Here is a 20335-nt window from a genome sequence, read left to right as displayed (position 1 = left end):
GTGTAACGTCTGTCAAGAATGATAAGCAAACTTCAAAGATTCCACGCCTTGCTTCTGCCAATCCTGACCACACCCCTGTTACAAGCAAGAAAGCTACAAAAGACTTGAAGCAACATGTACCAAAATCAGGGTTCGGGTACGGTCCATCCAGTGACCAGATCAGTCCCATGTCAACACCCAGGGGCAGTATGACATCATTAGGAGATGTAAGTAAAAATAAGAATAATGTTTGACAGGAAGTCTTTGTCTACATTTGTCAAGTTTTTTTGTGACAAATATGTGTATTTGCACATATATGGACATGATGGTGTCGTATCACACCCATATATGGGCAAATCATAGGCATTTGTCACACAAGAATTGATAGTGTGACTTGAGCATTACAACCAGAATGACAATCATGAATGATGTGCCTTGTCTGCTACCTCGAGTATATTGATATTCATGGAAGAATATTCAGAATAGACTGAATGCATTCTAAGACAATTGGACATATGGGCTTTAAATTTCAAACCCTGACCATTTTGTACTCTTTGGTTAGGCATTAAATTTATCCGTGTCCACCCAGGAGTATTAATTGGGTGCCGGTAAAATGCAAATGATTAAAAATATGATGGACCTTCCCACTTAGCCACAGCCCTTGGATATTATTGCTGTGGTCCCACAAAACGATAGTGTACAATACGCAAAAAGGTGGATTTTGGTGAACAACGTGTGTTTGTGAGGCACATGCATATTTCTGGTCCTGTTCGGATTGGTCAGTTTTGAAATATGTGGCAAAGACGAGCCACACCAGTCACTCGTCGCAAATCATGTTTCAGAGAAAATGGCTAAAACATGCTGGAATGTCAAATTTTTAAAAATCTTTTTTATTGCACTAAACTAACCTTTATATATCTGCACATCATTCTATGCTGTTATTTTCCCAATTTTCAATGTTAAAACAATACTTTTTAAGGATTTAAAGATAGTTTCTGCATGAGAAATGCCTGAAATCATAAACTTTGACGGTTAATTTCTCATATTGTTCTTTAAACAGCTGTGTGGTTAAACGCTTGTAACTTCATAAGGAAATGTCCGATTTGAATGATTTTTTTCCCATTTTATAGCTATTATTTTACTCTCATTGTATTAATAACTCAAAATCGATTTTTGCGACGAGTGACTGGTTTAGCTTGTCTTTGCCACATATACCTGATTATGAATGTATACTAGGCAGACTGGTGGAGGCTGCACATTGCTATAAAGACAAAAAAAATATAAAGATAAACAATGTGGGCTTTAATTGCATTAGTATGCGCTGCTTTTGCGGAATGAATAATGTCCAATGAGCTTGCGATTCTGTTATGGAGATTGCACATTGTGTTATAAACTGTAGGCTGTATAGTTGATTATAGTTCAAAATGCAAATGTTCTTAAAGAACTATTGATTTTATTATGGATAATATACATATGATCAATTGCAACAATTGTTAGGTATAAACGTTATAATATAATTGATCTAGAACAACATCATACAATGATTAGCAATATGAGGCTTGCCATTCCAAAACCAGCGTAACTCTCACTAATTATGAAACTGATTAATTAGCTTAATAATGTGATAGTATTGTATACTTTAGTACAGAGAAGCCTTAATACTTTTATTCATAACTTTGGACTTTGTCAAATGAACCGTCACTTTAAAGCTGGTTACTCACTGCATGCAAAGGCGATGTGACAATAACGTGACAAGAACGGACGCGAAGACGAGGATTTAATGAGGATCCGTTCAGATTGCCACTGACAATCATCAGACGGCATTCATCATCTATCGCTCACCGGAAGCAAATGTGGATTCGTCATGCGATGGTCGTATTTCCTTTCCTTTCCTTTCCTCCTTATTTTTTTTTGTTACGCACCACTGACCATGGAGGTATTATTGAGAAGGAGATCATTGGAAAAAGCTACGCGTATGCAACGCTATGCAAATGAACCATGAACAAAGCTGCCTCAGCCTGTGAATAACGTTTGCGCGATGCCTTTGAAGTCTAATGTGTTCCTCACCACCAAATGCTCAGCAGGCTTAGATGACCAAAAAATTGAACATGGTGAAATGGAGAGCACGTTGTTTTCTCAATGCGCACTCCTTACAGTCAATAACTATGGCTGCGCAATCGTTTCTACAATGAAGCTAATACATTGATCTTTCAAGAAATACCCAACATAATAATATTTTCTATATTTCAACTTGAATTTCCATATTAATCAGGGAATGATGGAGGATTATAATAAACTAAGCCATTTTAGGGTTAACGAAGGTTAACTATTCGAAAATTCAATCCAAAATCAGAGGAATTTTCAGTTTTACGCTGCCTTAGCTTTATAGTCGAACCAATCAATCTTTAGACAAAATTGTAATGAACACAAAAGTAATTTTAACATAAATATTTTACGTAATCTGTTCCTGAAATATACAAATAATAACATACTAAAAATCCAAAAAGATTCAATCAGGGGAACATTGGTCATTATAAAGATATTTAATGGGTTAAAATCAAACGCTTTATTGCATTACTGCTCTGCTGAAGCGTATAAATGCATGTTGTTGCCAAGTTGTTGCTAACGAAAAAATGTGAATTATAGGGTAATACGAGCATGTGCGATCCAAAGGCGAGGAACACATTGGTTTGTCACGTCAAAGGGATCTGTTGCCGAGTGATCTCCTCAATAATACCTCCATGCACTGACTTAGGCTGTTTGTCATCACTATTCATCGTATTGAAATCAAAATATTGGCGTTTGTGAGCAATGTATTTTAATTTTATATAGGTAAGTAGTAAGTATATGAATAATTTTAATACACTAGTTAGTTGATAACTTCATTCTAATTTGTTTTGGGTCTTTTTAACGCATTTTTATAAGCGGTAAGACATGGCCTAGGCTAACCTATGTGATGTTCATTGTAATACTACAAAACCAAATCACATCAATTTAAAATCAAATTTATAGACATACTTGGGGATTTTATTGGTAGATTAGTTTATTTTTAAGTGTGTAATTATGATTGATTTGCATGCTAAGTGACATTAGTACCCTTATTTTGCTTTGTTAATACCGTACCGTAATTCTCGGCTAGGCCTAGCTGTACGCCAAGCCTATATGCAGTGTAGCCATGGTATGGCTAAGGAAAGTTTTGGTTTTCTGAGCATATACAGATTGCACTTATCTGCCTCATTAGCCTAGCAATACCATACATAAGGCTAATTCAAGTTAGACGGCTTAAACCAGCCAGCTTCCTATCCTGGTAACAGTTAAAAGTCCTTGTTTAAATCAATACATTATCAATACATTGAGTTTTTTAACACAATGGAAAGTTTTTCATACAGTAAATGAAAATACAACAGTAAATAATTTGAATAATTACAATTTAAAGTATTGATACTCAAATATGTGCAATCGACTAATTTCAAGAAAGTGGATAAAAAGGAAATATTATATCACAGAATTTCTTGTCTACAATGTTTATCTTGGTGAAAGTGAAAGTGAATCAGGATGAACTTATGAGACTTCGCACTATAACATAATAATTTTCCATTGATGCTGTGTAGTAGGTTTTAAACATTTTCAAATGTCCTATTTTACATATCTTGAAGTAAATATGAGGTCTCGAAATGAGATGCATCGTTGGTGAAATCTCATTGAGATATTGCCAAAATTTTTTATAAAATTGTGATTTTCATGTTTTTTAAGTGAATTTTCTTACTAAAACAGTGTTTCCCTGCACACATTCTGTAATTCTAGCCCCATTATTTCTATTATTTGTATAAGTTAGTTTATCTTCAAGGCCGATTTTCTCAGTGTGGTTCTCATACACCTGAACTTTAAATGTTCACATTTCTGGATCTACTTATCATAGGGAAGCCATTCAAAGACCAAATTAAAGCTTATAGTGTGATCTACCCAAATATATTATACACTTAATTTTTGATTTTATAACCATGAGACCTCACAAATGTTCTTTAAATCTGTTTTTTATGTTTTAAATTTCAACAATTTTATGATGTCTTGCCAAATACAGGAATTTCATAAAATTTACTTTTAATAACTAATAAAGAAGTATTAGTACAGTATCAGTATCATTACTCACAATTTAGCTGTCAATGTCTAAGGGAGTTAACTTATTTTGTTTTCCTCTTCTGCCAGGAGTGAATGGGACGATGATGATGTATTGGCAGCCCTCCTCAAAAGGATGAGGGCATTTAAAGTTAAATATAGTATTCTAGGAATATTAAATTATATTCATTTTGGAATATGAAATCTATTTTATCTATTGATATTGTTTTTTTCTTCTAATTTCTTGGATTTCCTGTGTCAGTGAAAAATCTGTTGTTTTGTTCAGATTTATCTTTTTTGATTCTACTGTATCTTGTTTTTCTATGTTTTTGGCACAGGGTCTTTCTGTCTGCACCTTTGGTCGCTTTCTGTTTTTGGATCTTTTTAAAAATGTCCTGTTTTGTACTGTATGTCTAGAATTTTTTGTTGCAATCATTTAAATATGAGCTTCATTAAGAGAAATGCTAGAGTAATGCAGTGGTTAACTTTCACCCAAAGCTATTGTAGGTATTAGGTAGTCATCTTCAGATCTACTTTCACTGGTGGTATTCGTTGGAACACTATCGTATACTACATTCATTACCTTGATGATGTCATATACTGGGAGGTCTTCGCTATCATTAAAAACGGAAGTTTCGTAAGTAGTAGATTCGCTCGTATGTTCATTCTGAGAATAATGGATGGGTGTTGCAATCGTTGGTAGTTGAGTGCTCTCTGGTGCCATTGCTGGGCGATAATTGTTTATCACTGGCTCGTTTTTTTTCCGACACCTAATACAGCAGTATCCCATACCACCCACTGTAATCACACATAGTATTATTATCAATACTAAAGTAATATATAGTAAAGCTTCATAAGATATAGAGTCATCAATTGGAGTGACTGTTGCTGATGTGGCATCAACAGGGTCTATATTTTGAGTTGTAGAGGTTTTTGACAACGTCTGTAGCTTTAGCCATCCGCTAGATACTTCATTTGTTTCATTATTGGCATTGCATTGAATAAGGAGACCGTTGTCTTTCTCTAGGATGCCATTTATGAAGAGCGACTTGTCCCTAAGTAAAAATCGCTCTTTACTTGATGAAATTGTACTCCCATTGTATGTCCAACTGGTAACGTTCCAAAAGTTCTGATAGCGACAGCTACATGTAAATGCAGCATTATCCCCTATAACTACCAGGCCGTCAAATGCATGTTGCACCACGCAATTGTTGTTGATAATGCAAGTTCTGATTGGTACTCCAAGGCTGTTATTAACGTAGCATCGTAAGCTTTGTGTGTTGTTTTCCACAACTTCAATTACTTGTTGTAATATGAGCTTGTTTTCATACACCCAGTAGATAGTATCACCTTTAATATTCGATGTACACACATATTGTGTATTGTTTGTCGTATACTGAATGTAACATAACGGATCCGCTGGAACTGTATATACATCTAATTGCACTTTATCTGTGCGACTTAAGACCGTTTCCATAGTGCCGTTGTCGACTTCACAATAATAAATACCTGAATCATTATACAAAACGGGTGCGATGCTTAACTCATAGTTTAATAAGTTATCTTGGCTGATAGCGAACCTACCTTGTATTGATTGACGCACATGGTGATCCATAGTAAGTGCAGTAGCGGACGTTTGACTTTCAAGCTTACGATACCATATTCGCCTATACCCATATTCTCCAAGAGGAAAATTAAACCCACAAGTAAACGTAACATTGTCCCCCTCAGAAACATTTTGACTTCTGGGATGCTGGGTAATCTCCAGGCCCTCAAATCTACAGATCGCAGTACTCAAGATAATCACAAAGACTTCCAGTGATGTCATTGTCATGATTTAAATGATAGCAAAATGATCTAGACAATAATATTCAGCATTTGAAGTGGTACTGGCAGATACTGATCTGGAAAGTTTCTCTTTGTTTGGCAAACATAAAGGAATGAAACACGGAAATGTTAACAGGACTTAAAAACTAGATTCACTGACAGCTAATTGCATAATTATTTTTATGGTACAATTTGATCACATACAAATTGTTTGCGTTTATTTACAGTATCTGGTAAGGAACTTATTTGTTGAATTATCATCAGAAGAGAGCGGGAAGAAAAAGAAAAATAAAATTTGGTTTTTTTTATTTGCAAATAGTTTTGGACAAAAAATCATCCAGACGGAGGAGAAAATACTATTTTATTGTTGAATGTAAACAATGTAGTAATTGGATGATTAAATGCTTTAAATTTATATAATTATTCAAAGAAATATACATATCTTATTTTTCGAGTGCTAATTGGGCAAAATTAAAATTAAATTTTCAAAATAATCAAGGTATTAAAAAAGTCTCGCATAAACTGGTAATTAAACTTATGTTTAATTGAAACATCCTTACTTTATTATTTCAGTGAGGAAAAAATATATTATTACTTAGTATTACTTAGTATTATTATGATTATTATTATTGTTATTGTTGTTGTTATCTATATACCATTTTCATTATCAATATCACTGCTTATACCTGAGGAACTACTATGGTTCATAATTTTAAATTGCCTATAGCAGACCTTCCAAGTTGACAAAAATGACAAAAATCGAACAACATTGCGTTTTGTGTTTTCTTTATGGATATACTTCCATAATTCATCATAATAGATGGAAAAGAAAGGCCCTGCAATAACAGAAATAACACGCAAATGCTACATGGCAAACCAAAAAGAAATTACACTGATTAAACAGTGATGTATTCACAGGTAGGCTAAACAACAAAAACTGTAGGCTACATGTAAGTTGATTATATTTCAAAATGCAAATGTTTTTTAAAAAAACTATTGATTTTATTATGGATAATATACATATGATCAATTGCAACAATTGTTAGGTATAAACTTTATAATATAATTGATCTAGAACAACATCATACAATGATTAACAATATGAGGCTTGCCATTCCAAAACCAGCGTAACTCTCACTTATTGTGAAACTGAATAATTAGCCTAATAATGTGATAGTATTGTATACTTTAGTACAGAGAAGCGTTAATACTTTTACTCATAACTTTGGACTTTGTCGAATGAACCTTCATTTTAAAGCCGGTTACTCACTTCGGGTTCTGGGGTTGGCAAGCCTTATAAGCAATAGCTTGATCAGTCCTACTTTACCATTTTAGGCCTAGAACAACTTTTGTTTATTGCTATGCTCAGGTCATGCCAATTTGAAATACTTTGAGTTACAAATCGTAACACATTTAAACCAATACATTATCTAAATTTAATTAATTACAGGTTATTAAACCACACAATGGAAAATTATGCATACAGTAAATATAAATACAGTATAGTAAATGGTTTGAATAATTACAATTTTAATAGTAACATAGCATCATAAGGTTCCTGTGTCGTTTTCCACAACTTCAATTACTTGTTGTAATTTGAGCTTGTTTTTATACCTCCAGTAGATAGTATCACCTTTATGTTCGATGTACACACATATTGTGTATTGTTGATCACACGCTGAATGTAACATTCAAACGGATACATTACATTATGCATACAGTAAATGTAAATTCAACAGTAAATGGTTTGAATAATTACAATTTAAAGTATTGATACTCAAATACGTGCAGTCTACTAGTTTCAAGGAAGTGGATACAAAGGAAACATTATATCACAGAATTTCTTGTCTACAACATTTATCTTTGTGAAAGTGAAAAGTGGATCAGGATTAAAACTTGTGAGACTTTGCACTATAACAATGATTTTCCATTGTTGCTGTGTAGTAGGTTTCTAACATTTTCAAATATATTATTTTATACATCTTGAAGTAAATGTGAGGTCTCACTACAGAATGAGACTCATCCTTGGTGGAATCATATTGAGATATTCACCAAAATCGGTCAAGCCAAAATTTTTATAAAATTTTGATTTTCAAGTTTTAACTTGGTAACCGTATTTTTATTATTGTATACTTTTTAAAATGAATTTTCTTACTAAAACAGTGTTGTCTGCGCATATTCTGTAATTCTAGTTCAATTATTTTTACAGGTTAGTTTATCTTCAAAGCTGATTTTCTCAAAATGTGGTTCTCATACACCTCAACTTTAAATGCTCACATTTCTGGATCTACTTATCATAGAGAAGCCATTCAAAGACCAAATTAAAGCTTATAGTGTGATCTACCCAAATATAATAAATAAAAAGTGTAGCCGCATTAGTCTGTTATAGAACAATATAAAGTAAATGACAGCAGCACTTTTGAGACTAACAATATAGAATTTATTCTCTAGCTTTTATCCACACAGTGGACTTCAATAGAAGACTGTACAAATGGGATAAGAAACAACTATAATATACAACTGAGATAATAATTTGAAAAAAAAAAATAAATTAAATAATATAAAATATTAAATATATAAAATAATATAAAATAAATTTTATTATTGTTTGTCTCAAAAGTGCTGCTGTCATTTACTTTATATTGTTCCAAATATAATATAAAGTAACTTTTTGATTTTCTAACCATGGAACTCATTTTCATTTTCATTTTCTCATGTTCTGTAAGTCTGTTTTTTATGTCTTAATTTTTCAACAATATATGATGTCCTACCAAGGAAAGCATTTTCATGTACTTTCAATGACTGATAAAGAATTATTAGTAACAGTATCACATTACTGTACTTGCAATTTAGCTGTCAATCTCTGTATGAGGGAGTTAACTTATTTTTTTTTCTTTTCTGCCAGAGTGAATGGGACGATGATGACGTATTGGCAGCCCTCGAGGGTATCCCTCCTCAAAAGGATATGAGGGTAAGCTGAATATAGTATTCTAGGAATATTAAATTATATTTATTTTTGATTATGAAATCTATTTCATCTATTAATATTGTTTTGTTCTAATTTTTTGGCTTTCCCGCACCAGTGGAAAATCTGTTGTTTTGTTCTGATTTATCTTTTTGATTGTACTGTATCTTGTTTTTCCTATGTTTTTTCACATGGTTTTTCTGTCCTTTTTTCACAAAGGTACTATGTCCTGTTTTACAAACAGGCATAGTATGTCTAGATTTTTTTTTTTAAATGTGAGATTTATTAATAGAAATGTTTGAGTAATGCAGTGGGTAACATTCACCCAAGCCTATTGTAGGTATTAGATAGTCATTTTCAAATCTATTTCCACTGGTATCTGTTCTAAGATTATCGTATACTACATTCGTTACCTTGATGATGTTGTCATATACTGGGAGGTCTTCGCTATCATTAAAAACATTTCTTTTAATATCGAAATTTTCATAAGTAGTAGATTCGCTCTTATGTTTATTCTGAGAAAAATGGATGGGTGTTGCAATCGTTGGCAGTTGAGTGCTGTCTGGTGCCATTGGTGGCCGATGATTGCTTATCACTAGCTTGTTTTTTTTTCGACACCTAATGCAACAGGACCCCATACCACCCACTGTAATCACACATACTATTATTATCAATACTAAAGTAATATATTTTAAGGTTTCATAAGATACAGAGTCATCAATTGGAGTGACTGTTGCTGATGGATCTATATTTTGAGTTGTAGAGGTTTTTGACAACGTCTGTAGCTTCAGCCATCCGCTAGATACTTCATTTGTTTTATTATTGGCATTGCATCGAATAAGGAGACCGTTGTCTTTCTCTAGGATGCCATTTATGAAGAGTGACTTATCTCTAACTAAAAATCGCTCTTTACTTGATGAAATTGTACTCCCATTGTATGTCCAACTGGTAAAGTTCGAAAGGTGTTGATAGCGACAGCTACATGTAAATGCAGCATTATCCCCTATAACTACCAGGCCATCGGATTCATGTCGCACCACGCAATTGTTGTTGATAATGCAAGTTCTGCTTGGTACTCCAAAGCTGTTATTAACATAGCATTGTAAGGTTCTTGTGTCGTTTTCCACAACTTTAATTACTTGTTGTAATATGAGCTTGTTTTCATACACCCAGTAGATAGTATCACCTTCAATATTTGATGTACACACATATTGTGTATTGTTGATCACACGCTGAATGTAACATAACGGATCCTGTGCAGGTGTATATACTTCTAATTGTGCTTCATCTGAGCGACTTAAGAGAGTGTTCGTAGCGACGTTGCCGACTTCACAATAATAGGTACCTGCATCATTATACAAAACGGGTGCGATGCTTAATTCATAGTTAAATAACTCATCTTGGCTGACAGCAAACCTACCTGGGATTAAAGGATTCACATATAGTTCATCAGTAAGCATTGTGGGGATTGCTTCACCTTCCAGCTTACGAGACCATATTCTCCTATACCCATCATATTCTCCAAAAGAAGAACTAAACCCACAAGTAAATGTAACATTGTCCCCCTTAGAAACATATTGACTTCTGGGATGCTGGGTAATCTCCAGGCCCTCGAATCTACAGATCACAGTACTCAGGATAATCACAAATACTTCCATTGATGTCATTGTCATGATTTATGATAGACAATAATATTCAGCATTCAAGGTGGTACTGGCAGTTACTGATCTGGAATTTTTCTCTTTGTTCGGCAAACATAAGGGAATGAAACACGGAAATCGTTACGATAACTTCAAAACTAGACTCACTGACAGCTAATGGGTATTAATACTGAGAGGAAGATAATTATTTTTTATGGTACAATTTGATCATATACACTAGGTCTACACATTGTTTGTACTAATGAACAAACCTGTTTCTATAACAGGAAACAACTGTCATGCTGAAGTGTTTGTCTACAGTACAGTATCTGTTAAGGAACTTATTTGTTGAAGGATCATCAGAGGAGGGCGAAAAAAAAATAAATAAAATTTAGTTTTCTTATCTTCAAGTAGTTTTGCACAAAAAAGCATCCAGACAGAGGAGTAAATACAATTTTATTTTTGAATGTAAACAGTGTAGTTAATGGGATGGTTAAATGCTTTAAAGTCCATCTAAAATGACATATTCTAGTTAATTTTAAAATGTCAAAAAACAATAAAGAATTATATAATAAACATATCGATGGCTTTCCTTATATTTTTAGATAATGCCTTTTTCTTAAAAAAAACAAGTTTTAATTATCTATTTTAATGAATTCTGTATCGCTACGCTCCGCCTTCTGAATCTGACCCGCATTTCACCTTTACCGGATATGACATACAGTATACTCGGTACAACATAACACAGAATGTTCGCGACTCTTTTGGCAACACAAACATATCAGATAGTAGGATTCACAGGTTTACAATATTCTCAGTTAAGGCTAAGGGTAATCATACGCTGGAAATTTGAAGAGTAAATATTAAATAAAAATTCAAAACATATTAGCAGCCCTCGAAATTAGCGTTGGCATAACGTTATGACCACAACGTTAGAGCGGGGATGCGAGTAGGCCTAGGCCTAGCTAGGCCCTATTCTCTGCATCCACCCCATACCACGGAGACGTACTCGCTGCATACAGTTTGAATAAAAAATTAAAACTATTTGTTTTGACTTACTTTATTCATGATGATTAAATATCTTATACAAAATACACGCATATTATACTGTATATGCTTTTATGACAAACGAGTTGTTTACTTTTTGCTAGAATACGTTGTAGTAAGGTGGATCACATGCTCTCTACAACGTCGTCTTTCTTGATGTTCTTCGCTCGATCGGGGCCGTTCGGCACAAATTTGTTTTGACTTAATATTAGTGATGATTAGAGGTTTAATTACAGTATCTTACAAAAAAAAATATACAAGCATATTTTATGCTATATTATGACGGACGAGGTTGTTTTTTCTTGCTTTAATGCATACTTCGTTCGTAGGGCGGAACACTTGTTCTCTACAACGTGGTCTTTCTTTTGATGTTCTTCGCCGACGCTCGATGGGGGCCGGCTACCGATTTAACGGTGTTTGGAAGTTTTGTGACGACGTTGATAAATGTGTGTGAATAAAATTAAAATTTTATTTGTTTTGTTGTGATGATTTATCCTACAATAAAATACAGGCTTAAGCCTAAATGCTGTTTTGATTTTCGTGATAAATGAATGCTAGTTTTAAGAGAGAATTACCTCATACACAGTACAATGTCGTCTTCAAGTGTGGTCATTCAAAAATGATGCGAGTCGAGTGAAAAGAGTACAAATATTTCTAGCTCATCACTTATATTTGGAAAGTTGATTTAATAATTGTTTAATGATTGAATACATACTACGGTACCAAGTTAGATTCGAAATTATTAATAAAACAGTAAAATTATACATAACACGTAAAAGTCAATCCTGCTTTGTGGCCTGCTTTGTGATTCAATTTTGAGTCGTAACTGTTTACAAGAGGTAAGGTGCGAACCCATTTGGGGATTTCCCATGTGCGTTTACTTGCTGTCCGATTCGATTGTGTGTTCTTTAGTAATGGCTTTTAAAAGAATAGAAATTCCTGTTTTTACAAATACACTTACAATTTTGGAAAGATTTTATTCTCGTAAACCACGAATTTATGGGTACAATCATATACTGTCTAAAACCTGCTGAGTCAAAATACAAAAACTGCCGAGGAATGTCAAATTTACGTCAGCAATTTTTGCCATGGTCCTTTTTCGTACTAATTTCGAGGCCTGTATTATTAGTGAGTATCACACAATTTGTATATCAACATAATAACAACCAAAATAATAAATCTAGCTTTTTATTGTAGCCGATAACATGAAAAACAACCAGGCAATTTACAATGTGACGTGATGATGATCGCTGAGAATCGGCTTTGTTTACTATCATCATGGACCTATCATCATCGAAGGCGTAGGCCTTGTACAATACATCAGATTTCAGCTTCGTACGTTACATTGTAATGTAAAAATTTTGCAAAATAAGCTTTAATATACAGACTGTAAGCTAATTTTGACGTAAACAATGTATATTATTACTAATAATATTAACCATCGTATGCTGATGAGTGTTCGTGCTATTACTCTGCTTAGGCCTAGTCCATCGGGCCTAGAATAGGACAGTATTTAGTATAGTGCTCAAAATTTGTTAGTGTTGCCCAATCGATTTTGTTTTTCTAACAAAGTCTGGTCTTCAATTCTTTCTTCTTCAAATTCGCTTTCTTGTGGCTCAAATTGATAAAGCTGCTCTATTTCTTTGCTTCCTTCTTTAGATCAGTACTTCCCAACTTAACCTCTTTCATATGTCGTGCTATACGATGTTTGTATTACATAAACAGGATGGCTGTGATTGTTATACCGAGTCTACGTCATCAGCTCTACTCATACTCCAGTGAACATCTCCAGTAGGCGGGGCTTATACTAATATTTTAAATTGTAATTTTTACCAAAAATTAAATATTTTTAAAATATTTAATTTTTGGTTTATAAATATTAAAAATTACAATTTAAAATATTACTATAAGCCCCACCCACTGGATATTACCCATCATTTGTTAAACATATGTAATACTTCAATAATCAGCAACCTAAAAGGCATCATTTTAATTGGACTTTAAATTTTTATAATTTATTTACTTCCAAATTATACAATTCCATGCCTTTGTATCACCACCTAAGTTCAATAAAACCTGAAAATTACTTATTTGCCTATTGTTTGCCACTTTAAACGAAAAGCAAACTATTACTGTTTCTGTTATTCACAATGGATTAAACAGCATGACACATGTTGAATTAACATGCCATACGTAGGCCTATAGTTTAATAAACCAAACTAAATGACAAATTACCCAGAAATTTCAATTCACAAACTTGGGACCTCTGCCATAGTGATTGTAATGCTCACTATTTTTTTTCATTTCTTGTTTTATCAAACTTAAATTGCAAGATTAATTGAATCATGAGAAGCAAAAAAGTAGCCTAAAAATTCATGAGAAAAACAACAAAATGACATCAAACCCTCTCTCTCCCCCCTCCCCCCCCCCAAAAAAAAAGAAAAATACACATGAAAGCAACAAGAAGTTAAACCAATAACTATACAATTTATGAAACATGTGATAGTAATTTCTTCTTAAAACTCTGTGTGATTAGAATTAATTATGTTGTTAGGCAGGCTATTCCACTTAGCTATGACAGATGGAAAAAATGCTGATTGACATGCACGAGTTCTGCATTTTGGGACTATGAGATGTTTTGAGTGATTATTTCATCTACTGCGACGCCCTGGTTCAATTAAAATGCCAGGAATTTACAATATGGATATTATTTACAAATCTGAGCAGTGTTACAAGTTTGAGTACCAAACATCTGATTTCAAGGGTCAAAATATTCATTTTCTTGCACATATCTGCATACAAGATTTCCCGATTTTTACAACAGACTTTTAGAGCAAATCTTTGGACAGATTCAAGCTGTTTAATATGTTTTCTTGTCAAGCATATTCTACTATAGGTCAAACCAAGGTAGTATGTATTTTTAGGAGTGTCTTGGAGTCGCAATTGTTGTAAAATTGCCTGTAAATATATCTAACATCTCATCAGCTTTGTTAATTTTGAAGGAGAATTATGGATGATAGACTTACAAAATATTAACATGAACTTTTCTTGCTATTCAGTATTAAATTGTTTTCAGAGATCCAGCAGCTAACTTTGTTGATGTCATTCTGAAAGATTTCTTTAGTGTCAAGTTTGAGGGGCAAGTAGAGCTCCATGTCATCAGCAAATAGAATCAGTTTGGATGTAGAAAGAGGAGTATTAGTGACAGAATCGATGCAAAAAACGAAAAAGAAGGGGCACAAGGATGAAGCCTTGAGGAACGCCAGAGATAGTAGGAACTCATTCAGAATGACATCTATCAATTACAACACGTACTAGTAAGAATGCCAAATAATGCAGGATTAATTCCGGATTTCTAACATAATATAAAAGTCAGATTTAAAAAAAAAATTTTGCTGGGAATGGGGCTTTAACAATAAAATCCCTAACCCAAACACCAAAAGCAACAGCAAACACAAAACAATTACAGCAATAAAATCGATGAAGAAAAATTAAGGGCAATACACCAATATCATGCAAAATCCAAGTTATTATTATTATTATTATCATGCAAAAGCCATTATTGTTATTATAATTCTGTTCATTAGTTTTGCACAAAAAAGCATCCAGACAGAGGAGTAAATACAATTTTATTTTTGAATGTAAACAATGTAGTTAATGGGATGGTTAAATGCTTTAAAGTCCATCTAAAATGACATATTCTAGTTACTTTTAAAATGTCAAAAAACAATAAAGAATTATATAATAAACATATCGATGGCTTTCCTTATATTTTTAGATAACGCCTTTTTATATTAAAAAAAAGAGTTTTAAACAACCTATTTTAATGAATTCTGTATCGCTATGCTCCGCCTTCTGAATCTGACCTGCATTTGACCTTTACCGGATATGACATATACTCGGTACAACATAACACAGAATGTTCGCGGGATTGCGACTCTTTTTGCAACTCAAACATATCAGATAGTAGGATTCACGGGTTTACAATATTCTCAGTTAAGGCCTAGGGTAATCATACGCTGGAAATTTGGAGAGTAAATATTAAATAAAAATTCAAAACATATTAGCAGCCCTCGAAATTAGCGTTGGCATCACGTTATGACCACAACGTTAGAGCGGGGATGCAAGTAGGCCTAGCTAGGCCCTATTCTCTGCATCTACCCCATACCACGGAGACGTACTCGCTGCATACAGCAAATGTGTTTGAATAAAACATTAAAACTATTTGTTTTGACTTACTTTATTCATGATGATTAAATATCTTATACAAAATACACGCATATTACTGTATGTTGCTATTATGACAGAAGAGTTGTTTACTTTTTGCAAATGTGTTTGAATAAAACATTAAAACTATTTGTTTTGACTTACTTTATTCATGATGATTAAATATCTTACACAAAATACAGGCATATTTTACTGTATATGCTTTTATGACAGACGAGTTGTGTACCTTTTGCTAGAAAAAAGGTAAAACAAAACAAAAAGGTTGTTTTGTTCTGATTTATCTTTTTGATTGTACTGTATCTTGTTTTTCCTATGTTTTTTCACAGGGTTTTTCTGTCCTTTTTTCATAAAGGTACTATGTCCTATTTTACAAACAGGCATAGTATGTCTAGTTTTTTTTTTTAAATGTGAGATTTATTAATAGAAATGTTTGAGTAATGCAGTGGGTAACATTCACCCAAGCCTATTGTAGGTATTAGATAGTCATCTTCAAATCTATTTCCACTGGTATCTGTTCTAAGATTATCGTATACTACATTCGTTACCTTGATGATGTTGTCATATACTGGGAGGTCTTCGCTATCATTAAAAATATTTCTTTCAATATCGGAATTTTCATAAGTAGTAGATTCGCTCTTATGTTTATTCTGAGAAAAATGGATGGGTGTTGCAATCGTTGGCAGTTGAGTGCTGTCTGGTGCCATTGGTGGCCGATGATTGCTTATCACTGGCTCGTTTTTTTTTCGGCACCTAATGCAACAGTACCCCATACTACCCACTGTAATCACACATAGTATTATTATCAATACTAAAGTAATATATTTTAAGGTTTCATAAGATACGGAGTCATCAATTGGAGTGACTGTTGGTGATGGATCTATATTTCGAGTTGTAGAGGTTTTTGACAACGTCTGTAGCTTTAGCCATCCGCTAGATACTTCATTTGTTTTATTATTGGCATTGCATCGAATAAGGAGACCGTTGTCTTTCTCTAGGATGCCATTTATGAAAAGTGACTTGTCTCTAACTAAAAATCGCTCTTTACTTGATGAAATTGTACTACCATTGTATGTCCAACTGGTAAAGTTCGAAAGGTGTTGATAGCGACAGCTACATGTAAATTCAGCATTATCTCCTATAACTACCAGGCCATCGGATTCATGTCGCACCACGCAATTGTTGTTGATAATGCAAGTTCTGCTTGGTACTCCAAGGCTGTTATTAACGTAGCATCGTAAGGTTCGTGTGTCGTTTTCCACAACTTCAATTTCTTGTTGTAATATGAGCTTGTTTTCATACATCCAGTAGATAGCATCACCTTTAATATTTGATGTACACACATATTGTGTATTGTTGATCACACGCTGAATGTAACATAACGGATCCGGTGCAGGTGTATATACTTCTAATTGCGCTTCATCTGACCAAGCTAAGTACATAATGAGGTTGTCAACTGTACAGTAATAGGTACCTGTGTCGTTATACAAAACGGGTGCGATGCTTAAGTCATAGTTAAATAACTCATCTTGGCTGACAACAAACCTATCTGGTATTGATTCACGCACGTACTGTTCCATAGTAAGTGCTGTGAAGGACGCTTCACCTTCCAGCTTACGATACCATATTCGCCTATATCCATCATGTTCTCCAAGAGAAGAATTAAACCCACAAGTAAATGTAACATTGTCCCCCTCAGAAACCTTTTGACTTATAGGATGCTGGGTAATCTCCAGGCCCTCAAATCTACAGATCACAGTACTCAGGATAATCACAAAGACTTCTAGTGATGTCATTGCCATGATTTATGATAGACAATAATATTCAGCATTCGAGGTGGTACTGGCAGATACTGATCTGGAATTTTCTCTTTGTTCGGCAAACATAAGGGAATGAAACACGGAAATCGTTAACATAACTTAAAAACTAGACTCACTGACAGCTAATGGGTATTAATACTGAGAGTTCACACAATTAAGGATCTACCAGATGTGGAAATACAGTTATTTTTATGGTACAATTTGATCAATCTGAGCCTGGATAGGCTAGACCAAATGCCAACACTATTCGAGCACCTGTGAGTCATGTACCTGCTAACCACTGCTTGTCGGTGGTCTCAAATTGCAGGTGAATGGTGCGATAGTGTTGGTTCCTTCTGCATTAGTCTGTTTCAGTTGTTTATTTTAGTTTGGTTCGCTTAGGTGACCCTCCTGAATAGATTTTATTTTCTGTTTTTCTGCGCATAGAGACCGTGTATTATGCGCTATATAAGTCTCCAACCATTACCATTACCATACACACTAGCTACACAATGTTTGCACTAATGAACAAACCTAAAACAGGAAAAAACTCTCATGCAGAAGTGTTTATCTACAGTATCTGTTAAGGAACTTGTTTGTTGAAGGATCATCAGAGGAGGGCGAAAAAAAAATAAATAAAATTTAGTTTTCTTACTTTCAAGTAGTTTTGCACAAAAAAGCATCCAGACAAAGGAGAAAATACAATTTTAATGTTAAACGTAAACAGTGTAGTTAATGGGATGGTTAAATGCTTTAAATTTTTATAATTATTTGAAGAAGTATACGTAACATCTACGTATACGTATTTTTGGAGTGCTAATTGGGCAAAGTGAAAATTTAATTTTTATTCAAAATAATCATATTGGCGGGTGGCAGGTTCGTGAAATAAGGTATTAAAAAAGTCTCGCCCAAACTGGTAATTAAATTTATGTTTAATTGAAACATCCTTACTCTATTATTTCAGTGAGGAAAAACTATATATTATTATTTAGTATTATTGTTATTCTTATTGTTATTCTTATTGTTATTATATGTTGTTGTTGTTGTTGTTGTCTATATATCATTTTCAGTATCAGTATCAATATCACTGCTTTTACCTGAGGAACTACTATAATTCATAATTTTAAATTGTCCATACCAGACCTCCCAAGGTCCCAGAAATGTATTGGTTTCCCCGATTTTTATGGAGGATCCCTGCTTCCCAGAAATTTTACAGTTTTTCCCAAAAAATATAGAATTTTAATTGTGAATATTACATATGGCTCCTAAGTGTATATTTTAAAAAATTAAACAACATTTTTTCTTCAAATATTAAGCTACTTACAATTTATACAACTCCATGCCTTTGTGTCACCACCTAAGTTCAATAAAACCTGAAAATGAGTTATTTTCAGGTTTGCTATTGTTTGCCACGTACAAAAAGCATACTATTAGTGTTTCTGTTTATTCACAGTGGATTTGATAACAGCATGTCACATGCCATACGTGTAGTTTAATAAACCAAAAAAGGTGCCCAGAAATTGCATTTCAGTAAACAACAAATTACCCAGAAATTTCAATTCACCAACTTGGGACCTCCACCATAGGGATTTTAATACTCACTATTTAAAAAAATTGTCTGCTGCACACATGTTTTATTTTTCCATTTCGGGTTTTATTATCAAACTTTTGCAAAATTAATTGAATTATGAGAAGGTTTTAGACATTATAGAATTATTTTACAAAAAAATTAAGCCTAAAATTCATGAGAAAAACAACAAAATGACATCAAAACCCCACCCCCTCATCAGCTTCGTTAATTTTAAATGGAGAATTTTGGATGATTAGGCTTACGAAATATTAACATGAACTTCATTTTCTTCGTATTCAGTTTTAAATTGTTTTCAGAGATCCAGCAGCTAACTTTGTTGATGTCATTCTGAAAGATTTCTTTAGTGTCATGTTTGAGTGACAAGTAGAGCTCCATGTCATCAGCAAATAGAATCAGTTTGGATGTAGAAAGAGGAGTATTAGTGACAGAATCAATGTAAGACAGAAAAATGAGGGGCCCCAGGATGGATCCCTGAGGAACACCAGAGAGAGGAGGAACCCATTCAGAATGGCATTTATCAATTACAACACGTACTAGTAAGAATGCCAAATAATGCAAGATTAATGCCGGATTTCTTTCTAGTAAGAATGCCAAATAATGCAAGATTAATGCCGGATTTCTTTCTAGTAAGAATGCCAAATAATGCAAGATTAATGCCGGATTTCTAACATAATGTAAAAGTCAGATTTAAAAAAAAAAAATTGCTGGGAATGGGGCTTTAACAATAAAATCCCTAACCCAAACACCAAAAGCAACAGCAAACACAAAACAATTACAGCAATAAAATCGATGAAGAAAATTAAAGGGCAATACACCAATATCATGCAAAATCCAAGTTATTATAATTCTGTTTATTATCTACGGAAGCACCTAAGTGCCATTCGACTTGACGACTTGTCAAGATAATTTATGTTGTCAAGTCGACATAATATACATATCATGTCGACATGGCGAGATAGATTATCTTGACAAGTCGTCATAATATAAGTTGTATGTTGTCATGGCAAGATAGGTTATCTTGACAAGTCAACATAATAAAAATTGTATGTTGTCATGGCGGGATAGATTATCTTGACAAGTCGACAAAGTAAAAATTGTATGTTGTCATGGCGAGATAGATTATACTGACAAGTCGACATAATACATA

At 33.6% G+C, this 20335-nt stretch overlaps 2 protein-coding genes across 8 annotated transcripts in view; one reads left to right on the top strand and one right to left on the bottom strand.

Moving 5' to 3' along the window:
- LOC117102562 (ankyrin repeat domain-containing protein 26-like) overlaps window positions 1-20335 on the top strand; it is a 71142-nt gene that overhangs the window by 14741 nt on the left and 36066 nt on the right. For all 7 annotated transcript variants that reach the window (XM_033242870.1, XM_033242873.1, XM_033242867.1 and 4 more), the window contains 2 exons: window positions 39-206; window positions 8828-8893. In XM_033242870.1, the coding sequence (XP_033098761.1) occupies window positions 39-206; window positions 8828-8893 (234 nt within the window). The remainder of the gene's footprint in view (window positions 1-38; window positions 207-8827; window positions 8894-20335) is intronic.
- Window positions 8920-10876, bottom strand: LOC117102564. The gene has a single exon (XM_033242874.1). It carries the CDS (start codon window positions 10558-10560, stop codon window positions 9157-9159), a length of 1404 nt encoding a protein of 467 aa, XP_033098765.1. The 5' UTR covers window positions 10561-10876; the 3' UTR covers window positions 8920-9156.

Source organism: Anneissia japonica, unplaced genomic scaffold (assembly GCF_011630105.1).
Source record: "Anneissia japonica isolate Jap-2015-1 unplaced genomic scaffold, ASM1163010v1 scaffold1489_len2284818_cov182, whole genome shotgun sequence".
In the NCBI taxonomy this organism is placed as follows: domain Eukaryota; kingdom Metazoa; phylum Echinodermata; class Crinoidea; order Comatulida; family Comatulidae; genus Anneissia; species Anneissia japonica.
This window is presented reverse-complemented; position numbering and strand designations above follow the sequence as displayed.